The sequence below is a fragment of the Phacochoerus africanus genome, chromosome 10 (genome assembly GCF_016906955.1).
Source record: "Phacochoerus africanus isolate WHEZ1 chromosome 10, ROS_Pafr_v1, whole genome shotgun sequence".
NCBI classification, from domain to species: domain Eukaryota; kingdom Metazoa; phylum Chordata; class Mammalia; order Artiodactyla; family Suidae; genus Phacochoerus; species Phacochoerus africanus.
Window position 1 is genome coordinate 115,590,813 of NC_062553.1, and position 18,831 is coordinate 115,609,643.

An 18,831-nucleotide genomic window follows, 5' to 3' on the forward strand; every position below is an offset into this window, starting at 1 on the left:
GTTAAAATATTAATAGAAAGGAGTTCCCGTCGTGGCGCAGTGGTTAACGAATCCGACTAGGAACCATGAGGTTGCGGGTTCGATCCCTGCCCTTGCTCAGTGGGTTAACGATCCGGCGTTGCGGTGAGCTGTGGTGTAGGTTGCAGACGCAGCTCGGATCCCACGTTGCTGTGGCTCTGGTGTAGGCTGGTGGCTACAGCTCTGATTGGACCCCTAGCCTGGGAATCTCCATATGCCACGGGAGCGGCCCAAGACCAAGAAATAGCAAAAAGACCAAAAAAAATATATATATATATATAAATTATAATATATATATATTAATAGAAAGATTGTTAGGTGGTTGAGGTGTAAAGAAATAGAGAATTTTTCTAACGTTTTTCTTATTCTGTTAATCACATATTTTTAGCTGCATATTGTCATTGTTTTGTATGTGCAGTCTTTCTTTCTTTCTTTTTTCCCCAAATTATTGCCTTCAGTATTCTATCTTTAAGGCAATCCTTTAGGTGACTTTCTGTACCTCCAACAACAATACAGGCTAGGATTCATCAAGGGCGAGGATGAGCACTTTGGTAATGAGGTCTCAAACTGAGTTTCCTGCTCAATAACTAATCCTGCCAAAGTAAGCCCTCATTAATCTTCCATCATCAAAATGCAGGCTCCCATTGCAGGAAAGATTGTGACTTCTGGCTCCTTTCCATTTACCATGGGTCACATGGTATACTGAACACTGCTGAAGCTTGAGTAGTTAGGAATATTGTGCCCTGATGTGATGCTTAGATTATGTATATCATGGTAGTTATGTGATTTACATATAAATGGGGTGAATAATGTATATTTGGCAAAATTGGGGCCAGAGTGATTTTTATCATTTCTGTCTTGGTGTATATTTCTGTTTCTGAGAATATACCAAGCCTTTAGAATGAGAATAGGAAAGTATGCTTCTTCATTATTGAGGAAACTATTTTTTTGAAATACAAAGAATAGCATTCAGTTTGCAAATTATGAAAACTTGTCAGGTAGCCAGTAAGAGAAGTGATAAGGGCTGTATCTCCATATTATATACATGCCTTTTGAAGCTACTGTCACTGCTGAAGGTAAAGCTAACAAATTCAGTGATAAGCTAGTATGCTGGCAAAACCATTTAGCTACAGTCTTAATGGATGCTTATACTACTACTGATTTTCTCTTTCTCTAAGTTTATCACTGTCATTTTGAAAATTTATATTTAGCTCAGTTTGTACTAACAAAATTTGAAATAATTTCTTAGAAATATTTTTGTTTGTTTTGTTTGTTCATCTGTTCATTCACTCCTGGCCTTCATGTTGTTATTGTTACTTAAAGAATTTTAGATTTTAGTCTACAAAGGAGACTGTTGACAATGAACTTTTTAGATTTTTACCAAGATATGGTTACAGGGTAAATTAAGAAAGTGCATCTTATTTGAAGTCTCCCATAAGAAGAGTTCCTACTAACCTATCCTAGTTCATCTATGAAGTGCTAGGATATGTCCTTTATTGCTATGTGGTCCTTGACGTTCCTAACCTACTGACCTTGGATTCTTTAAGGCCCTTGAATTAAAAAGTCCTGTTGAGCTCTCTTTCTCACAATAGAGCTTAATTACCTTGCAGGAAGCTCTCCTATCTTAGAAACCAAAGAGTTATTAATTCCATAAATAAAGACAAAATAATATTTTGGTACCTTTTTGCTAAGAATACATACGCCCAAATTAAATATCCAGCAAGTTACCCTATTTAGCAAATCTTCACTGTTTTCAATGTAATGTATTCTGGTTGAGAGAATTAAAAGGAAGTGTATGCTTAGTAAAGTAAGTCAAATACAGACAAATACTATATGATACCACTAATATGTGGAATTAAAAATAATATAATATAAATGAACTTATATACAAAACAGAAATAGCATCACAGACATAGAAAACAAACTTAACGTTACCAAAGGAGAAAAAGATCAGGGAAGAGATAAATTAGGAGCATGGTGGAGTTCCCGTCGTGGTGTAGTGGTTAACGAATCCGACTAGGAACCATGAGGTTGCAGGTTCGATCCCTGGCCTTGCTCAGTGCGTTAAGAATCCGGCACTGCCATGAGCTGTGGTGTGGGTTGCAGACGCAGCTCCGATCTCGCGTTGCTGTGGCTCTGGCGTAGGCTGGCGGCTACAGCTCCGATTAGACCCCTAGCCTGGGAACCTCCGTATGCCGCAGGAGCGGCCCAAGAAATGGCAAAAAAGACCAAAAAAAAAAAAAAAATTAGGAACATGGTGTTAACAGAGGAAGTACTATACATGAAATAGATACGCAACAGAATTTATTGCATAGCACAGGGAATTATACCCTGTATGTTGTAATAACCTATAATGGATATAAGCTGCCAAAAAAAAAAAAAAAACACCAGTAGCAATATTGAATTGAATCACTATGTTATATGCCTGAACCTAACACAATATTGTAAGTCACCTATACTTCAATTTAAAAAAAAAAAAAAAGGAAATATAGTATGGTGCAGCAGTTCTCAGACTTTTGGATCTCAGGACCCCTTTACATTTTTAAAAATTATGGAATATCCCAAAGAGTTTTTATGTGAGTTTATCAATATTTACTGAGACTTTTTAAAGTTATATATTAATTTATTTTAAAACGACAGTAATGGAACCATGGCATGTTAACAAAATATTTTTGAGAAAAAATATTTTTTCCAAAACAAGAAGAATAATGGAAGAATAGTATTGTTATATATTTTTGCAGTTTCTACTTAAGGAAGGAAAGTTGGATTCTCGTATCTGCTTCTGAGTTCAATCCTGTTGCTGTACATTGTTTTGGTTGAAGTACATGAAGAAAATCTGGTGGCCCTATACAGACATGTAATGGCAAAGGGCCTTTTCAGACAGTGGTAATTTCTTAAAGGTACATCAGTGAACTTTTCATACTCTATTGCATTCAAATCCATCAGTCTGTCTTGTACTTTGAATGGCTTTTTTACCCATACCTGATTTTGTAATGTCATGCGCTGGTCATTTGGAATATACTGATGCACTGAACTATGCAGATCTTTCAACTGAAACATTTATTATATGATATAAAAAAAATCACATTCATTAATATTACCACTGACCTCATCCAAAAATTCATTAAGTGTTGGGAAGCCGCCAAGCTCAGAGTGGCAAATACAAGTTTTCCAAAATTCTCATCTTCATCTGACAGGTAGAATTTTTTTCTTGAAGTGACAAACTCACTTCATTTTTGAGAAATGTCTGCCAGATATCCAAACCTGAAAAAAAAATTGTTTTATATCACTCTTTCAAGTAAAAAATGGCATTTCTTAAAAAACGTACCTATGTTGATTCACAGCTCAAACAGTTGTCCAAGGCTTTTTAAAAAAATTTTTATTAAAGTATAGTTGATTTACACTATTCCTTCAGTTTATGCTCTAAACAAAGTGACACAGCCACCCATACACACCCATTGTTATTTTTTCCATTTTGCATCTGGTTCTTACCCAAGAGACCAGATATGGTTCCCTGTGCTGTACAGCAGGACCCCATCACCCATCCATCCCAAATTTTTTTCGAGGCAGTCTTTGTGGTTCAGCACACAGTACAAATGCTTTATGCATAATTCCCATTTTGTCTCATGGAACATTAAAAAAGATATTTAATAAAATTAATACCTTTTACTCTTTTATAAGAATATGACTATTATACTTTATTGCCACTACCTAAGGTGCAATAAGGTGCCAGCAGTTTTATCCATAAGTGGTTCTGCACCATTAGCACAAATGTTAACATGGTCAAAAGACCATGTTAACATGGTCAAAAGAGCAAAAACATCTTAATATTGTCTTGAAAATATCTTTGAACTTGGGGCCCCTGAATGGTCTCAAATATCCCCAGGAGTCCATGACTACAATTTGAGAAAGCTGGTGTTGAGAATAAGCATTTGCACTGGTGACAAATGGGCCAGGTTCTAATCCTGACTCATTAACTTACTAGCTAAATATTTTAAGTTATCCCCAGACCTCTTACTGTTAATGTTGCTGTAATAAATCTTACCTCTTAGGATTATTATGATGATTAAATGAGATAATACATGTAAACCATTTAGCACAGTTCCAGGAACTTAGTAAGTATTAAGGAGTTAACCATTTTTGGCTTATTAGAATCTGATCATATTGTGTTTTTTTGTTATATCAGTATGATTTACATTTAGAAAAGCATTGTATTACTAACTATAATGGATATATTATTTTGCTGCATTAATTAACAAAGATACTTTGCTGCAGAAAGTATGATACTAACAATAAAGAGTTTCTTGTTTGTCTGAGTTGGTGAGATTGCCAATCACCACTTTAAATTTTAATCTTTTTATTTGCTTTTATTTGTAAAGTATTTTCTGTGCAACATAGATGTTTTGGAGTCTTTTAAATTAAAAGTAATAATTTGGAATTTTTTAAGTTTGTTTAATACTCAATAAGATAATTGAAAGGCACTTTGGATATATAGCTAATTCTTCCCAAAACTGATAATGTGGATTTCAGAACCACTAAATTGTCCAAGTGATTTTATTGTTAATTTCTACTTCATAGTTTTTTAGTTAAATATTGTGAGTCAAGTGATAATAAATAAAGCTCTGTTTATGCAGTTACTTATTTTTTATATGATACTTTGTTTTTAGTATTAGGAAAATCATTACTTGCAAAAGATGTAACTAATGTGACGTTTGGTATACAAGAGAAAGGAAATGAACCATTTATCATCTGGGTCCAGTGGACCTTTTAAATTATTTTTGTTTAATTTTTTAAATGATTTGTAGAATTAGCATAAAGGCATAGTAAAATAATTAATAAAATTTTAGTAAGAATTTAAACATAGCAACCCCCAAATTTTATTCCACATATTGAAAGTATATGTATATGAAATAGGCACTGTCCTTTGAACTTATTGCTCATCTGTCATGCATGAACTGGAACATATATCCATCATGTAAATACTCATACCAGATTTCAAACACATCTCTAATAGGTTCCAGCTTGTCTGTTGTTCTTCCTCTTGTATACACATAGTCAAGATACAACTATTAGAACAAAGCATTGACAAGATTCTTAATTTGGTTGTGATGATCGTTGTGCAACTATAAATGTTATTGAGTAATAAAAAATACTATAAAAAAGAACAAAACATTGACAAGATTCTTAACTTTGTTGGAGAACAGCTCTTTTTTGTTCCATAATTGGAAAATATTTTCATTTTTAGATTTACAAACAGAATAATAATCTACTGATTTTTTTTTTTACTTTCTAATCATCAGTTTCCTTCCAATCACTTTGTAAACATACCACCTTTCGTATTTGTCTACTCAAATTTTATCAAATTTTGGTGCATAAATATCATTTAAAAATTAAAGATTACTCTCCCACATCTTTTTAGCAAAATAGGATGGTCCAGGTTCATGTTGTAAAATATTTTGTGAGGAGGTCCTTCCCATTCAAATGTTAACATTTCTTCCTCTGATTCTTGTGTTCATCTAAAACATCATCTGAGCATTCACAGTTTGAAATTTCACTATATGACCAATGGTATAATTTCGCCAGAGCCTGGAATACCACAACCAATCTTCAGATTGGTCTGATAATTTTGAAATTTTGTCCTTTGTCAATTTTCTTCTATTAGTAAAGGTGGAAAATGAGAAATTGTGAATTCTCAACTGTGTTCATTGAAAATTCTTTTTTAAAAAAAGCACAAAAATTGAGTGAGGAAGATTAAGAGCTACAAACTTCCAGTTACAAAATAAATGAGTCATGGGTATGAAATGTGCAGTGTGGAGAATGAGGTTAATAATAATATAACATCTTTCCATGATGACAGATGGTAACTTGACTTATCGTGGTGATCATTTTGTAACATATAGCAATATCAAATCACCATGTTGTGCACCAGGAACTAAAACAGTGTTGTAGATCAGTTATATTTCAAAAACAAACTCCTATGAAAAAAGAGATCAGATTTGTGATTACCAGAGGTGAGGTGCTGAGGAGAGGGGAAATTGAATGAAGGTAGTCAAAAGGTACTAAAAACTTCCAGTTATAAGATGAATAAGTATTGAGTATAATATACAGTGTGATAAATATAATTAACACTACTGTGTGTAATATATGAAAGTGGTTAAGAGTAAATTCTAAGAGTTTTCATCACAAGGAAAAAATTTTTATTTTTATGTCTGTATGAAATGATGGATGTTAACTTATTGTGGTAGTCATTTCATGATGTAAGTTAGATTATTGTACTCTATACCTTAAATTTATGCAGTGCTGTATATCAATTATATCTTTTTTCTCTTCTTGAAAGATGATGAGGTACTTTGGATGACACCATAGAAAAAATAAAAGATGATAATAATGATGATTCATTTTAATTCTGTACCACCCTTCTGTGAAAATACTTTATAAGAAGGGTGATGATGTAATGTGAGCACATGTTAATTGAAGAAAGAAGACTCAGATCCTCTAAGAAGTTTCAAGTCTCAAACCAAACAAATTACCAGGATAGTTTAAAAGAAACACTTGCATCATCACTGAGAGATCTATCATCAATAATCTGTCAGAGAAAGCCAGGTGATTTAAATGTAGATAAAAAATTGGATATAGATAAAAGTTTCTGATTGTCAGAAAACAAAGAACTTGGAAATTCAAGTTCTGTAAGCTTACTTTCAAACCCTGGCAAGAGTCTAGATGGCATTGATTCAAATATAGTCATTCATGTGCCAGGCACTGTGTTCCATACTACTCTGTTTTATCTATCTTTTCAAATGTATGCAGCAAGTGTTCATAATTCTTTGTATCTGCTGCAGCACCGAGCATAATGGTTTCTACACATAAGAATGCATTAATACTGGCTGCTTTATTAAGATAAAGATTAGAAATGACCTTTTGCTTCATGGTTACTGATTCACAAAAATATCAAAGTATAATTTTTTCTATTTAAAATATTGTGAAGAGTTGCTCTGTGAATCACTCAGTTATCATATGAATGTATAATTATCACTCCCTAACTATTGTCTTCTTATTGCTGGTGGTAGGAATGAAGGCAGGTTTTGTAGTCGAGGATGTTTCCCCAAGATTCTAAGATAGGAGACAGGGAGTACTGTTTAATAAGGAGAACTGTTTACTACTGCATTACCTGGACTATGTATGATTTTGTTTATGTGAAACTCTTTCCCATTTCACCAAATTTATCCTGATGTAGCATAAGCCATCTTTCTTCATTGTTGAAAAAGCCAATAGTCTTTTGAAAGCAAATAGCACAATGGAACAATACAAATCTTTTATGAAACATTTTCTTGGTTTTCAAAAATTTTCTTTTGTATCATATCATTTTATTCCATAAGTAGTTAAGAAGGCAATAGTGAGTCAGATATAGACAGAATAAAGTATCCTGTAGAATTGGAAAAGTTGAAAAAAATTTTATGTAAGAATATTTGAAATTTTGTGAACTCAGAATAGCTCACGTGGGATTGAGGAATGTTGACTTTGAGAGCCATCAGGACTGTAAATTCTTTAGCTTCCTTGGTCTATGCCTTGCATTAATTGAGGCTACCTCAATGTATGAAACACCTGTTGTTCTCAGAACTCAAGATTCTATTCTCTTTACCTTCCACTCCTACCTTTTTATTCCAAAACCTGTGTATGTTTTGTTAGATGGCTTCAAGAGGTTACCTCAGAACTTCGGGTTGTTGAGGTGCTTTCCTATTATAAAAGCTTCTGTACTGTTATTAAGAATGATAATTATAATTTCTATACTGATATCTTATAAATGCCACATCTTCTGACAGGTCTTTAGAGCCATTAACTAATCTTCACAGCTATCCTAAAGGTTCAAAAAATAAGTAACTATCAGATTACAAACTGTAGAGTTTTGAAGTTTCAAGAAAATATATGATAGTCTATTGCTTTGAAAACCTGCTGTTTTTCAAGCATCTCTTCTTATGGTAAAAAGGTTACAGTAGCTTAAAAATAAACTACTTCTGACTTGAGATAAAATATGCTCATAAAAGATAAATTCACATAGAAGGGGCTCCCTTTTGTATTAATAATAGTAATAATTGTTACTATGTATGTCTGTGTATATAGAGAGAACACAGTTTGTCGTAAATAAAAAATCCATTTGAAAAAATATTCATCTAGAGTGTATAAGAAGTATACTTTTTTAGTTTTTTTCATTTTTATACATTTATAAGTTTTGAGGCATAATTTTCTGCTTTTCAGAATCAAGTTACTGACCCCTTGCCTTTGTCTTTCCTATTGATTATTTTAATTTTGACATTTCTATACAATATGAAAAAACCTTCTGAAATGCTAAATATTGCTATTCTTTCTTACTATTGCTAGGGGGCAGTATTTACTCAGATGACTGTTTTAGCAGACTCACTAAACCAAATTAAAAATATCTAATTTCATGATCTGAAAAAAAGTTAAAAAATTGTATGATCTCTTTTCGTTGGGTTTGCTTCCAACTTTAAACCAGGAAATAGCTAATAATATCTCTAACGTAGTAAGACTAATTTTATACTTATAATAAAATATTTCATTATTTGTTTTGTTTAAAATTAAACCCCGAACCCATCCTAGTATTCAGAATTATCTTATTTTGTTGTCTTTTCTCTATCAGACTGTATTATAATATACTGAGAAATTATTTAAGTTGAAAATATTCATTAGATTTTTTAAGAGGGAAAAATATACAAGCAATAAATAATAGGTATTACAGTCTTACAGAATATATTTTATATTTATTTTCTGAACTTTAATTTAGCTGGTAAGAAGTGACTGGTGCTGTTGAGCACCTAGGAATTATTGTATATAAAGAAATTTATTCAACTCGAGTTACTGCTTTTCAAGTATCAATTAGAATATACCTCATTTTACTTTTTTCCAATAGCTGTTTTCATAGTTGTTGTCAAAGTATAGGTATAGAATTCAAAATTTCAAGTTTGATATTTTTTCAGTACTGTTGACCATTCACTATGAAGGAGATACACACACACACACACCCCCAATGAAGATGAACTGGTTTTTCCATTACTTCATATTTATTGAAAACTTCTCAAAAATTGTATAATCTTGTGACTACTTAGTCTTTTAATCTATCCCTTTCAGTTATCTTCATTATATATTTCATTCTTTCTTTCAAAAAATATTCGAGTGCCTATCATGTACCAGGCATTTTCTTAGACCCTGGGTACATCAATGAAAAAATAAAAATAAAAAATAAAAAAGACAAAATGCCTGCCCTCATTGAATTTATATCCTAGTAGGGGATAGACCATAAAGAAGATAAATATGCTATATGAAGGTTAAGTGTTCAGGTTAAGGAGGAACTGAATATTTAAAAAAGGTAGCCTGGGAAAGTCTCACAGAAAAGGCACCTTTTGAAGAAATGCCTTAAGGAACTGAGGGAAAGCTCAATCCAAGCAGAAGCAACAACGGGAGCTACAGCCCTGAGGTATAGGCATGCTAGGGATGTTGAAGGAGCAGCCAGGAGACTAGTGCAGCTAGAGCAGAGTGAACAAGGAGGTGAGGGTCAAAGAGGTAATTGGAGGGTCAGATCGGATTATAGGACATAGTTAGAATGTTAGCTTTTAGTGGTGGTGGTGGAAAGCCATTGGATGCTATTGAGAAGAGGAATGACATGTTCTGATCTAAACATTTTAACAAGATAATTCTACCTATTATGGTTAGAGAAGCCCAAGGAGGGGCACGGATGGAATCTAGAAGATCAGTCACAGGCTATTATAATAATCTAGGCAAGAAATATGGTGCCTTGAATCAGGAAATTATCAGTAGGGGTGGTGAAAAGTTTTCATATTCTGAATATATTTTGAAGGTAGAGCCAGCAGGACTGCCGGTGACAAATGTACAGTGTGTGAGAAAGAGGAGTTAAGAATGATTCCAAAAATTTTTTACCTGAGGAATTAGAAGAATAGAGTTGCTCTTACCTAAGATTTGGAAGACTGTACTTGGAGACACACATTTTGGAAGAAGCTTCAGGAGCTCAGTTTGGAACATGTTTTGCAAATCTATCAGACTTACAAGTGGAAGTACATTCAAATAGGCATTTGAATGTACAAGTTTGGAATTCAGAAAAGGGGGTCTTAGATAGAGCTATAAATGAACATCCTCATGGCATTTGAAGAAAAAATACAGTCCTGTTGATTTCATCCAGAAACACCCTCAAAGACACACCCAGAATGATGTTTAACTAAATATATGGGCCCCTTATGTCAGTCAAGTTGACACGTAAAGTTAATCATCACAAGAACCATTGATTTCTATTGTGATTATTGATGTAGTTGCCTTTAAATCTACCAATTTGTTATTTTTATTCTCTTTGTCCCATCAGTTCTTTGTTCTTTTTCCTTTTTATCTATCTTCTTTCCATTTGTTGGATATTTGTGTGTGTGTGTGATTCTGTTTAATCTTTTGTTGGCACAATTACTATAGCTCTTTGTTTCATTTTCTTATTGGTTTCTTTTTTTTTAATACTTATTTCCCCAATACAATATTTTTTTCTACTGTACAGCATGGTGACCCAGTTACACATACATGTACACATTCTGTTTTCGCACATGATCGTGCTACATCATATGTGACTAGTCGTAGTTCCCAGTGCTACACAGCAGGATCTCATTGCTAATCTATTCCAAAGGCAATACTTTGTATCTATTAACCCCAAGCTCCCCAGCCACCCCACTCCCTTCCCCTCCCCCTTGGCAACCACAAGTCTATTCTGCAAGTCCATGATTTTCTTTTCTGTGGAAAGGTTCATTTGTGCCTTATGTTAGATTCCAGATATAAGTGGATAAAACTCTCCTTAAAAAAGACACATGTACCTGCATGTTCATTGCAGCTCTATTCACAATAGCCAAGACATGGAAACAGCCCAAATGTCCATTGACAGACGATTGGATTAGGAAGATGTGGTATATATACACAATGGAATACTACTCAGCCATGAAAAAGAATGAAATAATGCCATTTGCAGCAACATGGATGGAACTAGAGACTCTCATACTGAGTGAAGTAAGTCAGAAAGAGAAAGACAAATACCATATGACATCACTTATATCTGGAATCTTATTGGTTTCTTTAAGATTTATACAGTAGTCCTCACTCAGGAGCAGTTTTGCCTCCCAGGGGATTTTGATAAGGTCTGAGACATTTTTGGAAAACTGAGCAAATTCTATTGGCATCCAGTGAAGAGGCTAGGTTGCTGCAAAAATCTTGAAATACAGAGTACGACCTGCCACTTTAAAAGGGTTATCTAACCCAGAATGTAAACAGTTCTGAGATGAAGAAATTCTGGTTTGTATTATAATTTTTTCTATAAATTATTGGTTTTTGATACTCAATAGTAACAGAGGATATTTTATTCTACTTTTAGAAATTAAGAATGACTTCTCACTTTCAAAATCTCATGAAATTAGTTGAAAGTATGTGTGTATGTGTGTGTTTCATTTCTGGTTAACTTGGGATTAACCAGAATAGTTAAATAAATAAATAAATAATAAATAAATAAATAAATAAATTTGTCACTCAGCTGAAGAAGCAAATCATTTCATTGTGAGATCTCGTTACTCTTAGTCTGTTATGAAACTCTCCATTAATTTAGAAAATGTTAATAGAAAGCATATGCTTTAATTTTTTTAATTTTAAAAAATTTTTCCATCATAACTGGTTTACAGTGTTCTGTCGATTTTCTGCTGTACAACAAGGTGACCCAGTCGCACATACTCATATACATTCTTTTTCTCACATTATCATGCTCCATCATAAGTGACTAGATATAGTTCCCAGTGCTAGACAGCAGGATCTCATTGTTTATCCATTCCAAAGGCAATAGTTTGCATATATTGACCCCAAATTCCCACTCCCTAACATTTTAATATGACCTTTTGGACAATTTTCAAATATCATCACATCATGTCTCAAAAAAAATAGTATGGGTAACTCAACGCTAGTGAGGAATATTCAAATCTCAGGAATATTTTTCTCCTAAGAACAAAAGTTCTCCTTTGAAAAATTGACCTCGAAATTAGTATTAGCATAGTAATGTTGTGTTTGGATTACACACTGTCTTGAGTGTATCCTTTGGTGAAATGAAGACATTCTGTGGAATAAGCCTTGGCAAAAGAGTGATCTGCAGCATTTGTAATAGATATCATTATATAATAGAATATTTTTGATAATAATTGTAATTATATATATTCTCTTTTATTTTAATAGTGAAGTAGATAAAAACATAGAACATTTTTTACCATTCATTTTGTTGGAAGCCATACTAATTACCTCTTTTATTTACTCTTTATCTCTCCCATACATCCCTTTCTTTTTCTCTCATAGCTTTATGCCATCCCTTGGTTTCTCACCATGTTTACTCGTAAGTATTTCCCTTTTCTTTTTATATTTATTAGCAAAAGAACAGCTCCATTTTTCCCCAGTATACTTCAGTGACAATAATATTAAGCTAATTTAATTACATAGACATATTTAGATAATTCTAAGGTATTAGTTGGGTAGAAAAAAATTTTCAATTGTTCTGACTACTGAATATCAAAAAAGTGTTCTTGGAGTTCCTGTCGTGGTACAGTGGTTAACGAATCCGACTAGGAACCATGAGGTTGCGGGTTCGGTCCCTGGCCTTGCTCAGTGGGTTAAGGGTCCGGCGTTGCTGTGAGCTGTGGTGTAGGTCGCAGACGCGGCTCGGATCCCAAGTTGCTGTGGCTCTGGCGTAGGCTGGCAGCCTCAGCTCCAATTAGACCCCTAACCTGGTAACCTCCATATGCCGCGGGAGTGGCTCAAAAAAAGACAAAAGAAAAACAAAAAACTGTTCTTTCTATTGGATGAAAACCTATCTTACATGTGATGACATTCAAAAAAAATCTCTGCTCTCTATTGAAAAATAAATTAATATTAACTATATTTACATAAAATTTTGGAAGGCAAATTTTACTACCAAATCAGACTCAATTTTTACAGATTATCTAATAACTAATACTTTTATTTCCTAAACTAGATTTCCTCTAGAAATTAAACAGTTTATGTGAATAAGTAATGCTTTAATCAATTATATATTAATATAGTAGATATCCTGCTTAGGTATGTACATATGACACATGGAATATTAAAGTATATCTGTATGCACTGGCCTAGAAAGATATCCAGACTACTGTTAAAGGAAAAAAGAAAGTTGCAAAAAAATAGAAAATTGATGGAATTTCAAAAAGCATTTCTTAGAGTATATAGCAGAAATGTAATGATACTGAATGTATAACAATACTAACATTCTTCTAATAAATGTGCAAGAATAATATAACTGGAAAATTCTAGGAAGAAATATATTGAATGGAACAACTATACTGAAATTAATAATGGAGGTTAGAAAATGTCATCTATTTGATCAATCTGATTTTCAATTTTTTAAGATACCTTAGGAAGCAGTAAACCTACAAGGCCAAAAACATTTTATTATAACAGTTTGGTAGTATTTATTCTTTAATAGTTTTGACCATAAGGGGATTATCATATGTCTAGTGAAGCAGCTTGTTACTGTTTCACTTTTTAAAATTTTAATTAATTTATTTATATTTGTCATTTTACAGATGTATTTCCACTGCACAAAATTTTCCACCTCTGGGATACTTTACTACTTGGGAATTCCTCCTTTCCGTTCTGTATTGGTGTAGCGATTCTTCAGCAGCTGCGTGACCGGCTTTTGGCTAATGGCTTTAATGAGTGTATTCTTCTCTTCTCTGATTTACCAGGTATGGAGATATAGATCTAGATATGTAAAAGTCACCAGTGAGTTCCTGCTGTGGCACAGTGGGATAAGGATATGACTGTAGTGGCTCAGGTCACTGCAGAGGCACAGGTTCAATCCCTGGCCCAGCACAGCAAGTAAACGATCCTGTGTTGCAGTAGCTGAAGTGTAGTCACAGTTGTGGCTTGGATTCAGTCCCTGATCTGGGAATTTCCATATACTGCAGGTGCAGCCAGAAAGGGAAAAATAAAATAAATAGGATCACCAAATGAAATTTAATTATAGGAAAATGAGATATTCTTACAGCAATTTACAAAAATAAGCATACAAGCCTTCAATATCTCTTCTGATTTTGAGCCTCATCCTCCTTCTCAGTATTCTCTCCTGTGTATACTACCTCTTCTGCTAGCCCAGAATTGTAGTTACAAAACTGGGTCATGCTAGTTCACTGTCATTTACCTTCATGTTATCATGTAATGCCACCAAAAAGGTAAAGGAGAGGGGGTGCTTTGACATATTTGCCTTTTGCTTAGGATAGGCTTGTTTATCTTTAGCTGATAGAAAGTAAATAAAGGCCACTTGGGAAAGTGTTTGAGAATCAAAGTTTATACAAAGACATAATTCACATGGAACTTTGCTCTCTCCTATCCACAGCTGCTTGTTAACAATTTGACAGTTTGAGGAAAGGAAACACCATCCTCTTGAGAAAGCAAATCACACTCCAGGGAAATTCCGTGTTATACAATGCAGGATAGTGAGTTAGGCCATATATTGTATTCACAAGTGAGGAGCTTGTACATCTCGGAGTTGAATGCTTAAGTGTGAAATATGGAATGCAACTATGGTTTAAGCTTTGATGCAGTGGTTGACAAGATGAAAGTAATATGGTTCCATAGGATACCAAAGCATACGAATCTGTGGAGGAAAAAAAACCTACATTTTTTTCAGAAATCAAATGTTTCTCAGGTAGAAAAATTCTACTTTCTTCAAACGATTTCACTGGTTCCAAACCTTATATAAGTTTATTGCTGTTCTCCATATTTTCAGGCAGGCATAAGTAATTGTTGAAAATAAACACACTTAAAATTACTCAAGATAAATCTGCCTGAAAACCAAACAATGAATAGAAGAAAGGTTTCTTAAGATTATATATTTAATAATCACTCTCCAGAAAAATAAGAAACTTGCCACTTACCCCAATTTGTATTTTTAATGGATGAGCTATACCTGGTACTTCACTATTTCTCTTTTTCCTTTTTAAGAAAATAATAAAAATTATTGGATTTATTTAAAACTTCTCCCCTCTTCCCCTCAAATTAAAAGTATCATTATCTTTCTAATTTATCAAATTTTAATAATGTTGATATGAATAAATAGTAGTTTAGTCATTATGTTATTTTTCTGGGATATTATGAAAATCAAGTTTTTTTTTCTTTTGTTGGAGTTGAATAGTTACTGAGATCTAGTTTAACAAACTATGAATACTATCTGTACCCTGCAGATGTTTTCCCATTGTTCCTAACTTGCCAGAATAAACAAAGGATGATTTATTAGGATTAAAGGAATTTGTCTTGTCAGCTCTAAATAATATATAAGGAATGATGATTTTGCATTTTCAAGTCAGGCAAATTTAATACCTTTCTGATTCCATCCACAAAAGTTCCAGTTACTGATGAAGCAGTCTGTTTTCATATTACATAGGCAGATTAGTGGTAACTCTGCTTGTCCATTAAAATAAGATTATTTCTGAAATCAGAAAGTAAGAATATATGTTAGAACTGACTCATCAAAAAGGTAAACACTACTTACTAATGAAAATAGATGCCTCCTATTGGTGTGAATTGCCTTGATCCTCACTGCATTATTCTGGCTTGTCACTTACTTGGTTACTGTATATGATTCCAGTTGGGGAAGAAAATGTGACTTTAAAAAGGGGAGGAGTTTAAATGCGAACTCTGCCCTTCAGTATGCCTTGTTTTGTTTTGTTTTTAATCCCAGTGCACTGAGTTTGGGATGTCTCCCCTAATTTGATCTAAAAGATGTCTTTTTTTTTTTTTTGTCATGTTGAGTCCTTTAAATTGTAATTGATGCTTGAAGAAACTGAGAAGTGGTCATGGAAAGTTCTAAAAAGTGAGATTAATATACACACAAATACACTGAATGTGCCCTTTCTAAGCAAGATATTATGTTACATAATTCAGAACATATTTAAAGAAAGAAAAAGCCATTTATTAAGTCCACACCAAAAAAAAGGATAGACAGGCTAACTCTATATTTCACCTTAATTCTTGAGACAGACTTTGTAGATAAAGATAGATTAGGATTAAACATTAATTTGCACTTGCTAAATATGTTGTGCTTTACTGAAATCCCCACTTAACTGAGTTTAAAGGCATAAGTAAGCAATCAGAACAAATTTAACTAAATTCTTTGCTGAATCAGATTAGTGAATTCACTATTCAAAACACTTGTTGATGGTAAAAGATAGAAACACCATCCAGTTGGAAACCTTGTAAACAAAATAAGTTTGTGGGGTTTTGTATGTGTGTGTTTTTAATTGTCCTTTCAGTTTTGTCTCTCTCCGAAGAGGGGCCCAATAGCCTAGTGGTTAAGAGCATGGAATGTGGAGCCAGGTCACCTGGGTTTCATAGCCTAGCTCTACCACTTACAGTTTCATGACCTCAGGGATATTACTTTGTATCTATTTCCTTAACCCTGATTATATGAAAATAATAATAGTACCTACCTCATAGGGTTGTTGTACCAAATATATTAGTATATCTAAATAACTTAGAGCAGTGCCTAGCAAAGAGCAAATTCTGTGTAAGTAGTTGTCATTATTATGATTTTCCTCACTTTTTTATGACATGCTTTCATATTGGTAGAATAAACAGAGAATCACCCTATTTGGCTTTTTCTATAAATTACTAAGGTGGATATGAATTATACAGATGTCCTTGTTAGCAAAATCAGTTGAGGAATTACTTAAGAAGTCAAGTAAGCCTTCAATGTTAAATGTATATTAGGACTAAAAATATCTCTTTTCATTTTTCATAGACAGTATAATAGAATGGATAGAGAGCACAGTGTTTGGAGTCAAAACATATAGGTTTGAATCCTAATTGCACCACTCACTACCTGTGTGAATTAGGAAATTTACAGTGTGGTTCTGCCACTGAAAAGAGTAGTCTGTAGATTAAAATATATAAAAGTTCACATCCCAGCTCTGGCATATAGTAGCTGTGTAAACTTGGGCAGATTTTTAATCTCATCGGAAAGAAAATCCTATTCATTATGAAAGTTTCAGTAAAGTGGAGATAGTAATATCTGCTTTAGTGCTAAGGTGAGCACAAAAGGTAATATACACAATGCACTTGATACAAAACCTGGTACCAAGTATGCATAACTATTTTTTAAAGTACACGTAGCATTTAATACTTTAAACATGCAAAAAATGTGTAAACTTCAGTCTTTCTGAGTTCCTTCTTTAACTTTATACTAACCCTTTAATTCTTGAAGAGAGAATATGGCAGAAAGGCATTACTATTTTTTGCCAAAAAACTGCTTCCAACTTCTGTTCCCTTGTAGTAAATGATATAGTATGATGTTACATTCCAAGGAAGTACAAGTGGTGCTAGAAAATTTTGCAAAAAGTTCTTGACATATATTGGAATGTGTCACTTTAGTACTAGAGGAAATAACCCTGAGAGCAATATATTTGGCATTTCTCGTATAATCTCAAAATGGTGGTAGGGTATTTTGAAAAAAATGCTGAGTTTTTCATAGTGCCAACCAATACTGGATGATGGCCACTGGTGTTAAGAGAACGGTTTCCAAGGTTACCACCCTTTAAGCCCAGTTATAAGATGAAGTCTGTCAGGATTCAACCTGCTCTCTCTGATGTTATTTTGCTTTAGTGTCCATCTGGCTGACTTAAAAAAAAAAAACTCATTCTTGAAGCTACATCCAAGCAGTTCCCAAGATGAGTATGATAATCTGAATAAAAAACCAAAATGATAATTTTTTAAGACTGGATTTGCAGTAGCTGTGGTGTTTAAATTCTTTTTTTTTTTTTTTTTGTTTTGTTGGTATATTGCCTTTGTACAACAGAAAGTTAATTCAACATATTTGTGTCATTATGGTTGAAATAAATTCTTAGAGTTCATATCGTTATAGAGTGGAGCATCTTAAAAGATAGGAGTCTTTAAAAGCAGGAAAGAAGTTTTTCTTAGAGAACCTATAGAGAGAAACTAGGAAATCTTTATGGAAGAACACAATTTATTCACAGAGATTAAAATAGATACATTAAAAGAAATAAATATGTATGTATAAACTTTTTTAAGGAAATACTGAGTATATTGAAGAGACTTGCACATATGAAAAATTCAAATCCTATTTTCAGGAAGAAATTAGAATTTGGCTGAAACATCTTAATTGTAATATATATATTTTATTATAGAAGCGCTGTTGAAAGAAAGTCTTAAGTAAAATGTTAATATTTTATCTCAGTGTTACCTATGTCTTCACAGAAGTTTTCATTTTCAACACATACATGACATACTGGTAGTATCTCACTATTATGTATCACTTCACTGGTTCCTCAAAAATATTATGTTAATATCTTAAGTAGCTGGAAAAAGAAACTTATCTATTCTGACCTAAAGAACTTTTATAATGCAGTCTTTATCATTATTTAGCATAGCCTGGAACAGTTCATGGAAACAGTACATTTTTTGTGCAACTCTGTTATTGTATTATAATAACTAATCCAGGCTGATTTTCTTTTTCAAATAACATACAAGTATGTTGGGACTGAAAGAAAATAGGTTATTAAAAACTAAGAAATAGAGCAAAGTACTAAAACATGCAAACTTTTTAAAGCCATGTCTTATTATTTTCCTGTTTATCCCCAAGATGGTACTGGAAAGTGATGAGAATAGGAGAATGAGGGAGCAATTCAGTTCAATTTATGAAGTTTCCTAGATTTTTTAGATACTTTTGACAATACT

General features: G+C 33.1%; 1 protein-coding gene across 4 annotated transcripts in view; it reads left to right on the plus strand.

Moving 5' to 3' along the window:
- TBCK (TBC1 domain containing kinase) overlaps window positions 1-18,831 on the plus strand; it is a 221,969-nt gene that overhangs the window by 106,666 nt on the left and 96,472 nt on the right. For all 4 annotated transcript variants that reach the window (XM_047751738.1, XM_047751736.1, XM_047751735.1 and 1 more), the window contains exons 21-22: window positions 12,406-12,442; window positions 13,665-13,826. In XM_047751738.1, the coding sequence (XP_047607694.1) occupies window positions 12,406-12,442; window positions 13,665-13,826 (199 nt within the window). The remainder of the gene's footprint in view (window positions 1-12,405; window positions 12,443-13,664; window positions 13,827-18,831) is intronic.